The 20,942-nt window shown below is 44.8% G+C and overlaps 1 protein-coding gene across 1 annotated transcript; it reads right to left on the bottom strand.

Annotated features, from left to right (window-relative positions):
• Positions 1 to 620: 620 nt before the first annotated feature.
• Positions 621 to 11,632, bottom strand: LOC119269334 (protein NSP-INTERACTING KINASE 3-like). Its single transcript, XM_037551170.1, has 11 exons — positions 11,503 to 11,632; positions 11,009 to 11,141; positions 10,842 to 10,913; positions 10,601 to 10,744; positions 10,414 to 10,473; positions 10,180 to 10,283; positions 9,882 to 10,048; position 9,658; positions 2,741 to 3,079; positions 1,540 to 1,931; positions 621 to 1,153 (listed from the first exon to the last, which is right to left on the bottom strand). The coding sequence occupies exons 1-11, from the start codon at positions 11,630 to 11,632 to the stop codon at positions 824 to 826; spliced, it is 1,872 nt and encodes a 623-aa protein (XP_037407067.1). The 3' UTR covers positions 621 to 823.
• Positions 11,633 to 20,942: the final 9,310 nt, after the last annotated feature.

Raw genomic sequence — 20,942 nt, 5'->3', positions numbered from 1 at the left:
ATCAGGCACGTGGTCCATGGCTCTGTACTTCACCGCTCTGGGCTTGTGATGCTTTGTCATGCATCGGAATAGTTCTGCGTGCAGGCCGGTGGTCAGAAAGCCAGAAACCAAGCTAGAGCGTAAGCGCTCTGAAGCTCGCTTGTGTCTGTTGTCACAATGTCTGCGTCTTGTTTGCGGCAGGGTGTTGTCTGTCAGCTGTTTGGGTACACTAACATGCCAAATGTTCCACCTAATGCTACTAATAGTCATTAAAAATCCCGAGAAAGAAAAATTAAGTGTGACTACAGTCAGCCTTAGTAAGCTTGATAAGATTAAGACAGAAGCTTTGAGTTTTTTTGGTTTTTGTGAGAAGAAGAAATGAACAGTTGGTAGGGGGGAAATAATATACCTACAGAAATATTTTCTATATTCAGTTCTGTTTTCTTTCCGCCAATTGGATATATGCACTCTTTTAACCTAGGGGGGCTATACGCACAATTGTGCTACCACCCAAGACGGCTGTGCCACGCTCCCTCCATTTCGAAGTTTGGAAAACCATGATTGGTGATGAAAATTTCAAGAAAAAAAAACATGTCACGAAAGTTCTAAGATAAAAGGGTGGTGGCAGAGGGCAGAAAATATTAACTGAAATTTTGTCTCTATGTCTCCTCAGAGATTTATTGACAGGCGCTAAATTATTATGTCATGCATGGTTCATCAATCCAAGTCGTTTCAGAAAACGTTTATGACCATCGCAAGTCTTTCCGACGGGCGGGAGCGCGGCATCACGGTAAACGGGTGGGAAACCCAGATATGTTCCCTGGCATGTCAAATGGTTACGAGATCACCTTGGCCCAGAGAGCTGAACTGCCTCCAGCTCCACGGAGTTATGCTCCTCTTCACTGTAATGCGCAGGAGACAGCACAATCTTGGGGGTTTCCATTCCGTGCTCCGGTGCCTTGACATCCTTCAATCTCTCCCATCTCCCCGCGACCGACCCATCTCCCTCCAGCATCCTGACGACTTCAGACATCCTTGGGCGGTGGGCTGCCCTGTACATTGTGCAGAGCAAGGCTAGCTGGACCATCTCCTCCGCCTCGGCGTAGTTGTAGTTGTACTTCAGCCTCTCGTCCACGAACGAGCTCAGCAGGCCATCGTTAAGGAGCTGCCTTGCCTGCAGGAAGACCATCACACATCCATGTGAGATCAATGGCCGTTCATGGCACATTTTGCGCAACAAGTTCTTCAACTCTTGGATATTATGTGAAAAGGTTTATTTGATCCTAAGAAAAAACATTGTAATGTTCTGTAGTACTAATGGAGTATATGAGTTGCTTGTTCCCTTAATCGAAGATAAAGATTTACATTCCTAAAAATGGCAAAAGATTGACAGTAATGCTCATAAGTTAATAATTAAGATATATAATATAAGAGTAATAAGAGATGTAGTGTTTCTTCCGTACGTGTTCAATCAGAAATGTAATGGCAAGAATGACCTAAAGAGACATCATGTTTACCAAGAAGAAATGTAATGCATTTGGCACAAAAGGAAGGACTTACCCAATCAACCACTCCTCCCTTCTCAAACTCATCCGGATTAACGTCCAACCTTTTTCGACCAGTCATTAGCTCGATCAACAAGAGTCCATACGCGAAAACATCGGTCTTATCCGATGATTCACCTGTCAACAGATACTCAGGAGCGATACGCCCAAATGTCCCACGGATTGCTGTGAAAACATGGGACTGCCCTTGACCCAAGAGCTTTGCCAGCCCAAAATCGGAGACTATCGCTTGAAAATGTTCATCAAGAAGAATATTGGACGCTTTTATGTCGCGATGGATTATTCTTGGATCACACCGCTCATGCAAATAGGCGAGCCCTCGCGCCGCGCCAAGCGCAATCTTCTTTCTCCCTGCCCAGTCTAACGCAGGTCTTCCGCTCACATATGCTGACAAAACCCACGGAAAACACTTTGCTCAATTTGCTAATAGTAAAAATAAAATAAAATAACTTCATTCTGAAAACAAGTACGAATAGAGTCTGCAGAGAAAGAGTAATAAAAGTGATTTTTTTATTAGCAACACAACATATAATCAACTAATTAGTCCAATGTATTATCCTTTGTTCGCAGAGTAACAAATCATTGACTGTTCAAGAATTTTCACACATTTGCATTTTTCACTGGACATGTTGATGTGCACCAAGATATTTTATGAATGAATCTGACACTAACTATTTGTTAGAGTCATAATAATCCCTCAGCTTCTTCTTGGATGAAACCGAGTGATTGTTGCCTGATATATACTAGGTTCCATCATACTTTGTAACTCTGCTCTTTCTTACTTATTGTTATAAAACAAATGCAGTCAACCTTTTTCAAAACTTTGATTATACATAGAAGTATTTATTTTTGTCATAAGAAATTTAGTACTAATGGATAACCATATAAAATACAGCCCCTTTTACAAGTTAATGATTTTCAAATCAGTAATTAGTACAAGCAGGTGTCAAGTATTTATCTCCAAGCTTGTGCGGTTGCTCAAAATGGCAAAGGGAAAAGAACGTATGTAGTATTTACCTTGGTTATCTTGATATAAAAACAGTGATGAAAACACAAGCTAGGCAACCAATTAGGTCAACCATGAATTTCTATTACTTGTCATATGAAGGAAGTGCATTATAGTTTTTGATTAAAAATAGGATATATTATATAACCCACATCTATGCGTATATAAAGATACATAATGATAAACTAACCTTGTAATTTGGAAGCAACAGTTCCATTTAGCATGTAAGGGTATACAAGGATCCTCTCATTATCTTCAGAGCAGAACCCAATTAGATTAATGAGGTTGCGGTGAACAACCAAGCTCATGACTTCAACTTCTGTGTGGAATTGAACTTCACCAGCAGAAACAAATTCCCTCAACCTTTTCACAGCTGCAATGGTGCCATCAAGCAAAATACCCTTGTATACTATCCCAAATCCTCCATGCCCCAAGATGTTATTTGGGTGGAAGCTGTTGGTAGCTTGTTTGATATCCTTGAGCGTGTACATCTTCAGATGACCATGGCTTACTTCTGAGTTCTTTTTGTCTGGAAAACATTTACCCCTTACCATAAGCAGTCATCAGGTATATAGAGTGCTACAAAGTAACATAACAAATGAATGCCCACTGTAGCTGATGCACAAGAAAGTTGAGTAACTAGTTATGTGACCATGATCATTAAGCGCATGAAAAAGTTGGTATTTCGCATTGAATTCTAGGAAGGAATTCAAATGTTCAATTGTGTTGAGGGAAAAATTGTAAGCTACTACCTCTGTAACTTAATATACGTTTTTTGACACTATCATAGTGTCTAAAAACATCTTACATTAAGTTATGGAGGGAGTATTTCATAAGGAAAATAAAAAGGCAACCATGACATGACTAAAAATAGAATATACATAGAAGATTCTGAAAATGAGGTGATTATGATCGTCTAACTGTATCAAACACATCTCCTAACCAATGTATGACTGTGTGGCAAGGCCAAAACAAATGGATAGGGAGTGAGTGAGGATTGAGGAGATAAACTTCTTCCCAAGCAAAGGTTGGCAAAGAGTAGCTAAAACTTTGTTGTTGTACAAGATAGAAGAAGTCAATCATATAAATGTGGCAGTGATAATCAAAATGCTATCAAAGTAGTTTTTATAATAACCAATCTATTAGATACGGTGGGAACCATTTGATCAAATATCTATAAATGTAGCAGTGATAATCAAAATGCTATCAAGTTGCGCTTATTTTTGCCGGTCTGGAATGGAGAGTCTTTGACATGTGGACCACGATCTGAGACGTCAGATCGTGGGCTGTTACCGACTTGGACGTGGGTTCAGCCCACGTCTCTCCACGCGGCTGCACGTATATATGTGGGGCGTCTGCAAACCCTAGCCGTCAAGCGAAACAGATCGTATCTGCCTCTACTCCCACTATCGTTCCATTGCTGATGCTGCCGCCGGTGATCCCATCTCGTCCGCCGCGTACACGGTCGACGGGAGAGCAGGCCTACGAAGCCCCGCCTCTCGGATCCTGTACGAGAGAGGGGCGATTAGGTTTTTGGGGAGCGATTACGCGACGGCTCGCCTCCGATCGACTACTTCCTCTACATCCGCGTCACCTTCGTCATCACCATGTCCAGCAACGCAGAACATGCTGCCGCCGAGAAGCTCTAAGCCGAGAAGAAGGCCGTCGAGGACGCTGCTGCTACCACCTCCGCCGCTGCGGCCTCTGCGTGGCCTACTGGAGGGTATAACTCGTTTATCCTGCTCCTATTGATTTCTGTTTTAGCCATGCTAGCATTATACGTAGATGGATCTGCTAGTAGCGTAGTATGTGCTTGCATGATCGAATATCATTATGTTTTTTTCTGACAATGCCATGCTAGTAATTTATTCGTGGATTAATTTAGTCAAAAACTGCCTATTTACTCAGCAGAACATATAATGCTAGGGATGAGGAATGTAATGACCCTGAGGCACATGCCTGCTAGGGGTCCATAGCATGTATATTCCATGTACTATATGTGTAGAAATCTAGTCACAACCAAGAATGCTCGAATCATTTTCTTATTTTTCCCCGGGGCCTCTAGAACAATTAGGCCAACCATGCATAAGGTTAGCTACTAGTATTATTAAAACGCTATTCCTATTAGCCTAGTAGTTAGGACATATGAGTTCGGTGTTGAACAACACAACCTATATTATGTCCCACCTTTTCATAATGTTTGGCTCCACTATTGTGCTAGGAGTGGAGGGCAAAAGATCTCAAAGACGTTAGCTCTATATAACTATCTATATTTTAGTGAATGAGTACACGAAGGAGATGAATGTGGTAAATAAGGTTATCAGTCGCCCTTAAGCATATGACTCATGATATATTAGGAGTAACCGAACTATACCTGATAGTGTGGTAACATGGATTTGGATACCCAACATGTTCTAGTTCTTTCCAGCCCTGATAAAGTTAGTCACGTGCAAATACCTTGGGTAACCATTGAACACAAGAGAAATGTGTCATTGACAAGGTCTGCTTGAGATGAGAGTATGAGTTTGAATCATTTTTTGATTATCCTTACGACTATCGAGTGATAGTTAACCTCCCAAATTGTGTGATAATACAAATAGACAAGTTAAAATTAGGATTCATGTGGGAGGGTATTAGGATAGAAAAAGTTAAATGCATGTAGTGCTTGCTTAATTGAGCAATGGCATGTTGCCAATAATAATTGCTAGGCTTGGTTAAATCCAGAAGGCACAATAGCAAATATGGCTATGATACCATTGGATAAGAAAAGAGAGGCCATTGTACGGCTCAGAAATTTCTTACAACGATAACTTCAAATCAATGGATTCCAAATCGATTTCACTGCAATTATATAGACGGTTCACCTTTGAACAAACATCACAAAATGATATTGGTTTATTCATGACAAAAAGTGTCATCATCGCGAGGTTTTCGTCGTACATCAACAAGTTTCTTGTAGTGTCATATCAGTTTCCTTGCAATAAGGTTGCACATGATTATGAACCAAATGATGGATCCCCCCTTATGGTAGATATAGAGAGTAACTTGTGAGCAAATGTACTTCATTCCATAGATTAGAAAGGGGTAGTGAACCAAGAGCACCCTTTTAAACGAACGCGCAGCTTCCAGTTCCAAGGATCCATAGAAGATTTTGGCATCAAACAACAATGTAGAGCTCACATGAACCCAAGTGCAAAACTAGGCTCGGGATCATCCTATATTAATGTGTGCGAGTTTTGAGAATACTAGATATGAGAACAAGAGATAGAGATATAGAGTGAGAAGCTGGCCTAGGTTGAGGGGCTACGGTGGTGGTTGGCTGGCTTGCTCTAGTTGTGAGGTGGAGGAGGCATTGCTAGGTGAAGACTTCATCGACGGTGATGGCTGCAGCCGCCATTTCCCCTTCTTGAAGGTGTCGATTTTGGCATTGTTTCACCCCCATGCTCTCAGACCCCGAGAGAAATCTCAGACCCGAGGTTCCCAAGTCGGATGGTGTCGATGTCTCTACTCTGTTTCCTCCTTGGGGGCATCTTCTTGGATTATTTCTGCTTTAGGAGGACTCACCTCTTGCTACTCCATCTCCACCTCGGCTTTGATCCCCGACTGGCCATTATTTAGGCGACTCGAGTGGAGCTTTCCTGGATGTCCTGGTGTTGGCCTCGACGAACCGCTGCCCTTCGACCTCGGCGGCAATGCACCGGTACTACGCCCTTCGTTCTCGATGCGTGTTGCCTTCTCGGCTTCACCGGCGGCACACCGGTGCTTCCGCTCGAACTCGGCTATCAGACGTTCTTCATTCATGCGAGTAACTTTTCTCAGTATGCTTCTACTTTGGTGTCTCCTTTCCGTCAGGGTTGTGCTTCATGGTGGCCCGAATGACGTTTGCGTGAACATCCCGGGGTGGCCTTGGCGGCACGCTGGCATTCAATCTCAGCGGCGGTACACCGATGCCACGCCCTTCGGTCTCGGTGGTGCATTGTCTTTCAGACTCGTCGGTGCACACCGGTGTTGCCGCACGAACTTGGCTATCCGACACCATTTGTTCGTGCCGGTGATGTTCCGTTGCTAGCTGCTGTTTTGGTGCCCGCCTTTTTCTCCCTAGGCCTTGTTGCGGTTCATTACGTGTGGTGGAACGAGCTGCTCAGCGGAGCTCGCTACTGAGATGTCCGCCTCCTGGGGTTTTGGTTTGGTTCTATAGCCAGCCATTCCCTCCATTTCTTTCTTTCTTCTAGTTTTGGGCTCTCCTCTTGGTGCCTTCCTCTATAATTTTCTTTTGCGCCTCATGTGCGCTTACATCTATTTGTACTGACTACCAAGTCACCTTCGAGTTGGAATATAACAAACGGTGGGTTTTTTGCCCCCCTTAATCTCAGAAAATATTGTGTGGGTTGCAGAGGTGTCATTCGCTCACGGGTGAGCAACCCAATGAATATTTTGTTCCTCTATAGCTATGTTAGGTTCAAAAGGAAAGGTGTTCCCCTGCTTGTTCTTGAGCACGCGCAAGGCGGTGATTCTTGCTGAAAAACCAAAGGGCTAAAGCCCTCTAGCTTTTAAGATGGAGTCTGCAACTTCAAAGCTACTGTTTTCCGTCCTCCTGTCGAGTGGGCATTTCCTTTGTCTATCGTGTTTCTCACTTGGCTTCATCCCGAACGAAGGAGGCATGATGGTGGGCGCATGCGTGTGCCGAATGCAGAGACTACAAGACGACGCCGGAAGCGGCTCGCTTCTATTCTTGATTGGATATAGATGGGGAACCTCTATAGATTGTCTTTTTTCAACAATCTCTCTAAAACACATACGAGAAAATTGCACTTCACGACGTGAAAACCAAAGAGTTTTGCTCGATTGGCTCTCCTAGGCTTCCGCCTACACTTCCTTTTCTCTTAAGTTTACAACAATGTGGTGAGTAATATCCTCCATCAAGGTTGTGAGGATCACTTACTAAGAATTGGGCCGGACTCTAGTGATAAGATCATAAATCACAAGATCATAACTATGAGAGTCGTAGTATCATAGATTCGACTAATTAAAATCGTAGAATAATCCAAATGAGTTTAGACGATTAATCTGTAGAATCATTTGATAGAACCGCCATTTTCTACAATAAAGAATTCTGGATCAATCGTTACTTGGCTCGAACATTGCATTGGCCTTCCTCTGCAAAGGTACTAGTGTGGAGATGAACACATGGAAATATGATGAAATGAGTGAAAAGAGAAGATTCTTCACTTTTTCTAAGAAACAACATTTTGGCAAAAAAAAATTGGTGGCTAATGGAACATGGGAGGAGATCAGTTATAGAGATCTCACACATCATCGAAGAAAATCCGCATTTGTCCTTGTGAATCAGATGTTGATGCCACAAGTTGAACTCTTTTGTGTTTGTATCATCTCCGTACGGTGCAGAAGGAGTAGAGATAACTGGTGGGCAGCCGAGCTAATAGCCCCTTGCAAGCGATTTCAGATGACGCGAACTGTCGATTTTTGAAGGTCACATGTCCGGTGCCTTTCCATTTATGACAGTTTTCTTTTTTTGTGCAACTTTTGGAAATTACAATACCAGCTTTCGAGAATTCACAGCTTAGCTTTCAGAATTCTAAACTTTCGGAATTTCATCTTCTAATAAAATTTTGGAATTTCAACAAGTTCAAAAATATGAACTTTCAGAAATTTTGATATTTTCAAAGTCTACTTTTGGAATTTCAGAAAGTTCATGATTTGGACTTTCAAAAAATTTGAACTTTCAAAATCTGGAACTCTTTCATAGGGAAAAAAGGGGAAAGTTACATGTGTGTGGGCCTCACACCAGAAAAAGTCAAACATATGAGAGCAAAGTAGAGAGAAGCAACACATGTGGGATCCTCCTGACCATGTACTGACACGGGCCAACACACATGCAGACTGAGGGAATGGTTTGCCACGAGGGAGCCCATTCGGGGCGCAAATAATCAATAAAAGTTTCGATATCCAAAAACGATCCATACAAAACCGAGTGGCTTCGCAAAGCTCCCAATGAAGCGGAGTGAACTAAAAGAAGAAGGTGCAATTGTCCTGTCGCCTAACCACCGGCTTGTGGTCCTCTCTAGAATGATGACCTTGGCATCCTTGACATTTCGTGTCTCGGGACTGCACTCCACACACAATGGTTAAATGACTGCATTGTACCGATTGCTCTTGCCATGGGTTGTGCTCGACCTCCACCACCATGATGATGTGACGTCTCTCTTCCATTCATACGCTAATTGGGTCATGGCTGACATGACCTTAACATACTTTTGGGAGGACACATGGATCAAAGAAACATGTGTTGACATAACGCCAACCATCTATGCCATAGTCCCACCGAAGTCCTGATTTAGGAGCATTGTCAAGCAGGGGCTCATGAACTGGGCTTGGACTGTGAAATACATCGAGCTTTGGAACTTTTGTCCCTTTACTCTGATCACGACCTTGTTATTTAATATGATGACGGGTAACTCACCCGGTCAATACACTTCTGATTAATGCCACCTCGCTTGATTCTGTAACTTGCTGAGTAACCAACACTGGAAGCTCATTTGGCACACATGGGCACGAAATAAGGTGTCATAGATCCACACATGTTTTTGCATGCCATAATAGGTGTTGGATCGGCCTCGACCAGACTTGCTTACCGAGGCCTCCCACACTCGCTAGCATGTGTGATCTATGATCAATTGCGAGTGACACTACAATACATCCTTGTTGATTGTTCCTTCTCGGTCATGACAGGTGTTCTCTTGGTCACACTCCACATCTAGTGTGCCGCAAAGGGGTGATGACTTCCGGCATTAGTGGGCAATGATCATGCACTCTTCAAGCTCGAGACCCAAGAACGACATAGCTTCACTAATCATGTTGAGTGTATGGTGAATATGGAAGCACTTGAACGACAAAACCTTCAATGGTGCATGAGCTGACGCCTCATATGGCTCCTAGACACTATAAAAATCAGCCACATGCATGGTGTAGGGCATGTGCGAAAGGGCCGAGTGAAATCAGACTGGAGAGTAGCCCTAGATCTGAGGACGGGTGTGTGATTGGCGACAAAGCCCCCATCGGTTTTGCGACAAAACTGTTGTAACATACCCTTCTTTCTCAATGCAATGTTAAGTTCCCTAAATTGCTAATAATGTTGTATGTTTACTAAAGTTGCCTAGGAACATAACCTAGATATAAAAATAAAAAATAGAGCCGGGAGACCCCAAGCTCACAATAAATTATTATGATCCTCCTCTGCAAACCAAGACATGAACATGTCACTCCTCCAGATGTAGGAGGTAAATAATAAGCAATGCAAACTCATACACAACATTGGAGAGCACGTGGTTACCATCTATCTCAGCAAATATCCGGAGGCGCCGCCTACGCCACTGCTGAGTAGCCTCGAAGACTCCAAATAAGGCGACAGTTACCACAGAGCCAATTGATACGCAGATCACCACCAATTTGATGGTTGCTGCAACGCTTTGTGAGTGAGCTGCAACAAATTAGAATTGAGTGTAAGTAGCACACATGGGATACCGTGGAGAAACCCAAACATGATTAACCCTACCATATTATATGAAACAAGATTCTTCATATTTGGGCAAAGAAGAGTAAATGTCTTACTGGGCGGGTCTAGTGCGGGGACAGTGATCTCTTGCTGCAAAACTGTGGAGGCGGCGCAACTTCCTCCGCAACCGGGATAACGTAACAGCGGATTTCCGGAAACGCTGTCGTCGTTCCAGCATGTGCCATGAAAAGAGAAGAAGAAAATCAGGTCAGAACTAGTTTTCTTCCAAGACCACATGTGGACTGAGAGGGCAGGAAAAAAGAAAGTGAACTGAACTAGAAATCACTTACAGTACATTCCTTATGTTGAAAGCCTCCACCGTGCCGCTCAGGTTGTTGAAGGACAGATCCCTGAGAAATAGAGCGATTTTCAAGCTAACTTATCATAACGTACGTAAAAATCATCAGCGAATACCAGATTTTCCACAAATTTAAGAAGAGGAAAGACAGTGATTAGTAGACTGAGAAAAGGAAATACATGACGAAGAGGCTGCTAGAATTGATCAGCGAGTCAGGTATCGTGCCGTTGAGCTGATTGTTTGACAGGGAAAGATGTCGTAGCAGCGGCAGCCCTCCAATGGCGTCGGGAATAGGGCCAGAGATTGAGTTATGGTGCAATAACCTGTGGAAGAAAACACCCAGACCCGGATCAAACCTTCGTATTCCTGCGTTCCGAACGGATGAGCGTAAAGTACGTAGTGCTATCGAACAGGGCTTACAGATTGCGCAGTCGCCGCAGCTTCCCGATCGCCGGCGAGAGTGTGCCGGCCAGGCCCATGTTCTGCAGTTGTCTGCAAGCAGGAGAGAGAAACCATGCATGAGTCAGAAAACTTCAAACCAAGCACACGGCACGGAAAGGATTAGTTAACGGCGCGGCGGTACGTACAGTGAGTCGATACGGCCGACGGAACATGTGACCCCCGTCCACCGGCACCGGTGACGACCGGCAGTGACGATCCAGTCTCCGAGAATTCCGTCCGGGTCATGGAGCGCCGCCTTGATGGCCATCAGAGCCTTCACTGCAAAACCACGCCACAACGGCCGTCGATCGACCATGCAATGCAAAAAGGAGTGAGTAGATGAACTGAATTTAATCTGGTTCGAAAGAAAACGAGGGGTACTAGCGAGCTAGAACCAAAGGAAGAGCTAAATCATCATGGATATGCAGTTTCTTCTACACGAGAAGCAATCACGAAAAACCTGGACGGATTACGTCCGGCGAGCTCAGCACAGAGCGAAGATCAAGGAAAAGGGCCGGAGAAGCCGTCGTGCACAGGAAGGACGACGAGTCGACGATCGATCGAGCGTTGCAAGCAAGGCAACTCCGAGAGGGGCAGATCTAGGTAGGTAGGGCCTAGGGGGGAGAGGAGGAGTACGTACATTCCTCGGCGCGGGAAGAAACATGCTCCGCCCTGGACGCCGAAGCCACGACCCCTCCCAGCACGGCCACAGCTAGGGCCAGCACCGCCGCCGCCCTGATCACGCCCCAGGAAGCCCCACGCCCGGCCATGGCGGCCACCGCGGCCACAACGATCGACGAGGACGACGACGCGCACGGCGAGCGAGAGGGGGAGCGAGAGGACGGAAGCGCTGGGAAGGGAAACTGCCCCGGAGCGACAGCAGGGAGTACGGAGGAGAAAAGCGGACGGTGCAAACGGAAATGCCGCGGTACTAGGCGGCAGCGCGGGGTAGTGCCTGGCAGCCGGGCGCGGGGCGAGGAGGAAAGCTGGAGCAAACGGGTGCGCGCGCGCTGCTTGTCGGCTACTGCACGCCCGCCTGGCCTGTCCCTCGCCCGGGCTTCGGTCGGTCGGTTACCGGTGCGGCGGAGGGTAGGGGGGGTGGACGGCGGGTCTCGGCCGCGCGCGGGCGTGCGTCACAGGGCGCGTGAGGCGGGTGCTTGGAGCTGCGGAAAACGCTGAGGGCACGCGTATGCATGCATGCATGCTGCATCCTGCCCCTCGCGCTTTTCTCCTGGCCTTATTTAATTGGAGATACACTGGGGTTGGAAGATTTTACGCACTCGCACCGGATGGATATCCGGTGATTAACTCGCTGCCAGTTATGGGGTCGCTACGAACAAGGAAAAGGATACTCCTCCTTCGTGATTTATTGCGCTGAGATATCCCGGCACTGCGATTTTGGAACGAAAACGAAGGATCGATCGAGGTTCCATTTTTGTATGCACTGGCCAGTTATTGAGTTGCGATTTTGCGGACAAGGGAAAGTTCCTCAATGGGATTTACTGGGCTGCAGTTACTGAGAATATCTCATTCTTCAAAGATTTTGCTATTGGACCAGGCCAGCTGGGAAATCCCAGTGCAATAATTTAGTTCCAGATGTTGGAATAATAAAAACGAGGCTCCATTTTGTACGTTCAGGTAAGGTTTTTTCTGAAACTGAGGCAAAACTTTTGCCTCGTCGATTAATTAAGAAGAATAGAGTTTTTCAGTTAATTTCAGAAAACCGGGTAAAAATCGATAAAAACAACCCACATGCGTACTATTCACACAACACGAAACACCATGACCGCACATGTGGCCCTCCTAATGCATCACAACCGCAATTCTCCACACTTGTACAAAACAACGAAGCTCCAGACAAGAACACCGCACACAAAAGAAATGAAGCACCCTCCATCATGAAGTCACGGGCGCCTTCCGAATGACGCCGCTCTTCTCGCTTTTGTTTGTCTTTGCTTTCTCCCTGTTGGGTTTCTCCTTCAGGAGGCACCCACCTGTATAGTCGGATCGAGGCTGATCAACCACCCATTTGTTAAGAAAGTCGTACAACTCATTGTACTTCTTGACGTAGTTGTCATCAACCAAGGGGCTCTTAGGAGCAGGCACCAACCATTTGGCCTCAACGACATCATTGGCCCGAGAAACCACTGACATGACATCCTCCACCACAGGGACCCTTGACACAATGGACTTCGGCATCTCCAGTTGCTCACGTGACAGAGGCGAAACATGCCCCTCACACAAGGTCGACGACGAGTCCACCTCCAACCTCTGCAAGGACAGAGGCGAAGCAGGGCTCAAACATATATCCCGAAGCTCAGGCATTAGCTGTAGCACCGAAGTCGCAAGCACAGCAGTGATGGACTTGCCCAAGACAGTAGGCAACACAGCGGTTGAAGCAAACATTGTCGGTGAATTGTCCCGAACACAAGGGAAGAAACAACCATAGGTCTCTGCTCCTTCGCCCTTCGTGGTGCCAACATCGGCCACACCAAGAGACCATGTCGTCAGTGTGGTATGCAGTATAGCCGGCACAAGGGAGAGCCTACTCAAAGCATCCTCTGCTCGCTCCATAAAGCTCTCAATATGTGCCTGCCAGCCTTGAAGCAACTCAGTTTGGTCAGCAAGAGCAGATTGAAGCACCACATCGGATGGGGTTGTCGGGCTAGCGGAAGCAGAAACCATAGAGGCCCAAGACCCACGGCGAAGCTCATTGGAGGGAAGCACAAATTTCATTTGGCCTTCTCTTGGAGCAGGAGTCTGACGATGCTGGGTGCCGAGGCGAAAGACGGGCGACATGACAAGACATGACAGTTCCTATGTTTCCACAGCCACCATTAGTGAGGGAGACGATGGAGGTGAATCCCTTGCACATGGCCACATGAGTCAGGAGGAAGGAGCTTGCCCACCATTTGAGGAATGGGACGTCATTGTAGGGGATGGTAGTAGGCAGTCTGCACCATGAGAAGATCTCATGCCACACTTGATGTGAGAAGGAGTTGCCGTTGAGCAGGTGTTGCATACATTCCGGCTTTTGATTGTAGAAGATGCAACAGGAGTTGTGGGACAAACCTTGGCAGGCGAGGTACTCATCGGTCCAGCACTGCCCCTGGACGGCAAGGCATAGATGAACTTTTACCCGAAGCGGATCCCAAGTTTTCCATGTCAGGCGCCAGTGAGGGTCGGTGATGGAGCCGATGAAGAGCTGGTCGTAGTAGGATGGCTGAGTAAACTCCGATTTTGTCCACCGCCATTGAATCTTGTCAGGAGCATCGGAGAGGTGAACTAGCCAGACTTGGCGCCAAAGGTCAACAAACTCTACGAGGATGGCTGGGCCAAGCACACCAAAGATGTCTGGACCCAGGATCACAAGTGCAAACCCTCTTTGTTTGTCTGCGCTGGGCACTCGGAGGCGGGGCGACCATTGATCTAGTGATCGGTCCAGAAGCAGCAGGAGCGGCCATCATCGACGTGCCAGAGGGTGGACATGGAAAATGCCTCTAGACTTGGGGTCAGAGTGAAGGTGCAGGTGTTGGGGAGCATAGTGATTCAAAAAATTCCTACGATCATGCAAGATCTAACTAGGAGATGCATAGCACCGAGAGGGGAGAGTGTGTCCACGTACCCTCGTAGACCGAAAGCAGAAGCATTATGTTAACGGGGTTGATGTAGTCGAACGTCTTCACGATCCAACCGATCCAAGTACCGAACGTACGGCACCTCCGTGTTCAGCACACGTTCCGCATGATGACACCCCTCGAGCTCTTTATCCAGTAGAGGGTCGAGGGAGAGTTCCGTCAGCACGACGGCGTGGCGACGATGATGATGAAGTTACCAATGTAGGCCTTCACCTAAGCACTATGACGATATGACTGAGGTGTTAAACTATGGAGGGGGGCACCGCACACGGCTAAGAGATTGTCTGTTGCGCCTTTGGGGTGCCCCCTGCCCACGTATATAAAGGAGGGGGGAGAGAGGCCGACGGCCAGGAGGGGCGAGTCCTAATTGGACTCCTAGTCCAAGTAGGATTCGCCCCCCCCCCCTTCCTTTCTTCCATCGGAGGGAATAGGAAGGAGAGGGAGAGGGAAAGGGAAGGGGGGAGCCTCCCCTCCTCCTTGTCCTATCCGGACTCCCAGGAGGGGGCGCGCGGCCACCCCCCCTCCCCGGCGGGCTTCCCTCTCTCTCCCTTAGGCCCATGTTGGCCCAATACTTCCCTGGGGGTTCTAGTAACCCCTCGGTACTCCAGAAAAATACCCGAATCACTCGGAACCATTCCGATGTCCGAATATAACCTTCCAATATATGAATCTTTACCTCTCGAACATTTCAAGACTCCTCGTCATGTCCGTGATCTCATCCGGGACTCCGAACAAACTTCGGTCCTCAAATCACATAACTCATCATACAAATCGTCATCGAACGTTAAGCGCCCGGACCCTACGGGTTCGAGAACTATGTAGACATGACCGAGACACATCTCCGGTCAATAACCAATAGCAGAACCTGGATGCTCATATTGGCTCCTACATATTCTACGAAGATCTTTATCGGTCAAACCACATAACAACATACGTTATTCCCTTTGTCATCGGTATGTTACTTGCCCGAGATTCGATCGTCGGTATCGTCATACCTAGTTCAATCCCGTTACCGGCAAGTCTCTTTACTTGTTCCATAATGCATTATCCCGCAACTAACTCATTAGTCACATTGCTTCCAAGGCGTATAGTGATGTGCATTACCGAGAGGGCCCAAAGATACCTCTCTGATACACGGAGTGACAAATCCTAATCTCGATCTATGCCAACTCAACAAGCACCTTCGGAGACACTTGTATAGCATCTTTATAATCACCCAATTACATTGTGACGTTTGATAGCTCACAAGGTGTTCCTCCGGTATTCGGTAATTGCATAATCTCATAGTCAGAGGAATATGTATAAGTCATGAAGAAAGCAATAGCAATAAAACTAACAATCATAATGCTAAGCTAATGGATGGGTCTTGTCCACCACATCATTCTCTAATGATGTGATCCCATTCATCAAATGACAACACATGTCTATGGTCAGGAAACTTAACCATTTTTTATTAACGAGCTAGTCAAGTAGAGGCATACTAGGGACACTCTGTTTGTCTATGTATTCACACATGTACTAAGTTTCCGGTTAATACAATTCTAGCATGAATAATAAAAATTTATCATGATATAAGGAAATATAAATAACAACTTTATTATTGCCTCTAGGGCATATTTCCTCCAGTCTCCCACTTGCACTAGAGTCAATAATATAGCTTACATAGTAATGATTCTAACACCCATGGAGTCTTGGTGCTGATCATGTTTTGCTCGTGAGAGAGGCTTAGTCAACATGTGTGCAACATTTAGATTCATATATATTTTGCAAATCTCTATGTCTCCCTCCTTGACTTGATCACGGATGGAATTGAAGCGTCTCTTGATGTGTTTGGTTCTCTTGTGAAATCTGGATTCCTTCGCCAAGGCAATTGCTCCAGTATTGTCACAAAAGATTTTCATTGGACCTGATACACTAGGTATTACACCTAGATCGGATATGAACTCCTTCATCCAGACTCCTTCATTTGCTACTTCCGAAGCAGCTATGTACTCCGCCTCACACGTAGATCCCGCCACGATGCTCTGCTTGGAACAACACCAACTTACAGCTCCGCCATTCAATATAAATATGTATCCGGTTTGTGACTTAGAGCATCTGGATCAGTGTCAAAGATTGCATCGACGTAACCATTTACGTCGAGCTCTTTGTCACCTTCATAAATGAGAAACATATCCTTAGTCCTTTTCAAGTATTTCAGGATGTTCTTGACCGCTGTCCAGTGATCTACTCCTGGATTACCATGGTACCTCCCTGCTAAACTTATAGCAAGGCACGCATCAGGTCTGGTACACAACATTGCATACACGACAGAACCTATGGCTGAGGCATAGGGAATGACCTTCATTTTCTCGCTATCTTCTGCAGTGGTCGGGCATTGAGTCTGACTCAACTTCACACTTTGTAACACAGGCAAGAACCCTTTCTTTGACTGATCCATTTTGAACTTCTTCAAAACTTTATCAAGGTATGTGCTTTGTGAAAGTCCAATTAAGCGTCTTGATCTATCTCTATTGATCTTGATTCCCAATATATAAGCAGCTTCACTCAGGTCTTTCATTGAAAAATTCTTATTCAAGTATCCTTTTATGCTATCCAGAAATTCTGTATTATTTCCAATCAATAATATGTCATCCACATATAATATTAGAAATGATACATAGCTCCCACTCACTTTCTTGTAAATACAGGCTTCTCCAAAAGTCTGTATAAAACCATATGCTTTGATCACACTATCAAAGTGTATATTCGAACTCCGAGAGGCTTGCACCAGTCCATAAATGGATCGCTGGAGCTTGCACACTTTGTTAGCACTTTTAGGATCGACAAAACCTTCTGGTTGCATCATATACAACTCTTCTTTAAGATATCCATTAAGGAATGCAGTTTTGACATCCATTTGCCAAATTTCATAATCATAAAATGCGGCAATTGCTAACATGATTCAGATAGACTTAAGCATCGCTACGAGTGAGAAGGTCTCATCGTAGTGAACTCCTTGAACTTGTCGAAAACCTTTCGCCACAAGTCGAGCTTTGTAGACAGTAACATTACCGTCAGCGTCAGTCTTCTTCTTGAAGATCCATTTATTCTCTATGACTTGCCTATCATCGGGAAAGTCAACCAAAGTCCACACTTTGTTCTCATACATGGATCCCATCTCAGATTTCATGGACTCAAGCCATTTCGCGGAATCTGGGCTCATCATCGCTTCCTCATAGTTCGTAGGTTCGTCATGGTCAAGTAACATGACCTCCAGAACAGGGTTACCGTACCATTCTGGTGCGGACCGTACTCTGGTTAACCTACGAGGTTCGGTAGTAACTTGATCTGAAGTTTCATGATCATCATCATTAGCTTCCTCACTAATTGGTGTAGGAATCACTCGAACTGATTTCTGTGATGAACTACTTTCCAATTTGGGAGAATGTACAATTACCTCATCAAGTTCTACTTTCCTCCCACTCACTTCTTTCGAGAGAAACTCCTTCTCTAGAAAGGATCCATTCTTAGCAAGGAATATCTTGCCTTCAGATCTGTGATAGAAGGTGTACCCAACAGTCTCTTTTGGGTATCCTGTGAAGACACAATTCTCCGATTTGGGTTTGAGCTTATCAGGTTGAAGTTTTTTCACATAATCATCGCAGCCCCAAACTTTAAGAAATGACAGCTTAGGTTTCTTGCCAAACCACAATTCATATGGTGTCGTCTCAATGGATTTAGATGGTGCCCTATTTAACGTCAATGCAACCGTCTCTAAAGCATAACCCCAAAATAATAGCGGTAAATCAGTAAGAGACATCATAGATTGCACCATATCTAATAAAGTATAGTTACGACATTCGGACACACCATTACGCTGTGGTGTTCCAGGTGGCATGAGTTGCGAAACTATTTCACATTGTTTCAAATGAAGACCAAACTCATAACTCAAATATTCACCTCCACGATCAGATCATAGAAACTTTATTTTCTTGTTATGATGACTTTCTACTTCACTCTGAATTTCTTTGAACTTTTCAAATGTTTCAGACTCAAGTTTCATCAAGTAGATATACCCATATCTGCTCAAATCATCTGTTAAGGTCAGAAAATAACGATACCCGCCGCGAGCCTCAACACTCGTCAGACCGCATACATCAGTATGTATTATTTCCAATAAGTCAGTTGCTCGCTCCATTGTTTCGGAGAACAGAGTCTTAGTCATCTTGCCCATGAGGCATGGTTCGCAAGCATCAAGTGATTCCAAAAGCCCATCAACATGGAGTTTCTTCATGCGCTTTACACCAATATGACCTAAATGGTAGAGCCACAAATAAGTTGTACTATCATTATTAACTTTGCATCTTTTCGCTTTAATATTATGAATATGTGTATCGCTACAATCGAGATTCAACAAAAATAGACCACTCATCAAGGGTGCATGACCATAAAAGATATCACTCATATAAATAGAACAACCATTATTCTCTGATTTAAATGAATAACTAATAACCCACAAGTATAGGGGATCGCAACAGTTTTCGAGGGTAGAGTATTCAACCCAAATTTATTGATTCAACACAAGGGGAGCCAAAGAATATTCTCAAGTATTAGCAGTTGAGTTGTCAATTCAACCACACCTAGAAACTTAATATCTGCAGCAAAGTGTTTAGTAGCAAAGTAATATGATAGTAGTGGTAGCGGTAGCAAAAGGTAATGATAGTAAAAGTAATGTTTTTGGTATTTTGTAGTGATGATAACAATAGCAACGGAAAAGTAAATAAGCGTAGAACAATATATGGAAAGCTCGTAGGCAATGGACCAGTGATGGAGAATTATGCCGGATGCGGTTCATCATGTAACAATCATAACATAGGGTGACACAGAACTAGCTCCAATTCATCAATGTAATGTAGGCATGTATTCCGAATATAGTCATACGTGCTTATGGAAAAGAACTTGCATGACATCTTTTGTCCTACCCTCCCGTGGAAGCGGGGTCCTAATGGAAACTAAGGGATATTAAGGCCTCCTTCTAATAGAGTACCAAACAAAGCATTAGCACATAGTGAATACATCAACTCCTCAAACTATGGTCATCACCGGTAAGTATCCCGATTATTGTCACTTCGGGGTTAACGGATCATAACACATAATAGGTGACTATAGACTTGCAAGATAGGATCAAGAACTCTCCTATATTGATGAAAACATAATAGGTTCAGATCTGAAATCATGGCACTCGGGCCCTAGTGACAAGCATTAAGCATAGCAAAGTCATAGCAACATCAATCTCATAACATAGTGGATACTAGGGATCGAACCCTAACAAAACTAACTCGATTACATGATAGATCTCATCCAACCCATCACCGTCCAGCAAGCCTACAATGGAATTACTCATGCATGGCGGTGAGCATCATGAAATTGGTGATGGAGGATGGTTGATCATGACGATGGCGACGGATTCCCCTCTCCGAGCCTCGAACGGACTCCAGATCAGCCCTCCCGAGAGGTTTTAGGGCTTGGCGGCGGCTCCGTATCGTAAAACACGATGAATCCTTCTCTCTGATTTTTTTCTCTCTGAAACCAAATATATAGAGTTGGAGTTGAGGTCGGAGGAGCTCTAGGGGGCCCACGAGGTAGGGGGCGCACCCTAGGGGGGCAGGCGCGCCCCCCACCCTCGTGGACAGGTGGTGGGCCCCTTGGTCTTCATCTTTTGCAAGGATTTTTTATTATTTCCGAATAGATGTTCTGTGAAGTTTCAGGTCATTCCGAGGACTTTTTTTTGCACATAAATAACACCATAGCAATTCTGCTGAAAACAGTGTTAGTCCGGGTTAGTTCCATTCAAATCATGCAAGTTAGAGTCCAAAACAAGGGCAAGAGTGTTTGGAAAAGTAGATATGACGGAGACGTATCAACTCTCCCAAGCTTAAACCTTTGCTTGTCCTCAAGCAATTTAGTTGATAAACTGAAAGTGATAAAGAAAAACTTTTACAAACTCTGTTTGCTCTTGTTGTTGTAAATATGTAAAGCCAGCATTCAAGTTTTCAGCAAAGATTATGACTAACCACATTCACAATAACGCTTAGGTCTCAAGTTTACTCATATCAATAGCATAACAAACTAGCGAGCAATAATAATAAATCTCAGATGACAACACTTTCTCAAAATAATCATAATATGATATAACAAGATGGTATCTCGCTAGCCCTGTCTGAGACCGCAAAACATAAATGCAGAGCACCTTTAAAGATCAAGGACTGACTAGACATTGTAATTCATGGTAAAAGAGATCCAGTCAAGTCATACTCAATGTAAACTAACAATAATGAATGCAAATGACGGTGGTGCTCTCCAACTGGTGCTTTTTAATAAGAAGATGATGACTCAACATAAAAGTAAATAGATAGGCCCTTCACAGAGGGAAGCAGGGATTTGTAGGGGTGCCAGAGCT

This window comes from Triticum dicoccoides, chromosome 1A, assembly GCF_002162155.2.
Source record: "Triticum dicoccoides isolate Atlit2015 ecotype Zavitan chromosome 1A, WEW_v2.0, whole genome shotgun sequence".
Lineage (NCBI taxonomy): Eukaryota > Viridiplantae > Streptophyta > Magnoliopsida > Poales > Poaceae > Triticum > Triticum dicoccoides.
The sequence above is the reverse complement of the archived record's forward strand: the minus strand, read 5'-3'. Positions and strand labels throughout refer to the sequence as shown.

Coding starts and splice junctions, on each gene's coding strand:
- LOC119269334 (XM_037551170.1), bottom strand. CDS start 11,632: ATGGCCGGGCGTGGGGCTTCCTGGGGCGTGATCAGGGCGGCGGCGGTG. Junction 10,049..10,179: donor CCCCGCACTAGACCCGCCCA/GTAAGACATTTA, acceptor AATTTGTTGCAG/CTCACTCACAAAGCGTTGCA. Junction 1,932..2,740: donor TGTTGCTTCCAAATTACAAG/GTTAGTTTATCA, acceptor GGGTTTTGTCAG/CATATGTGAGCGGAAGACCT.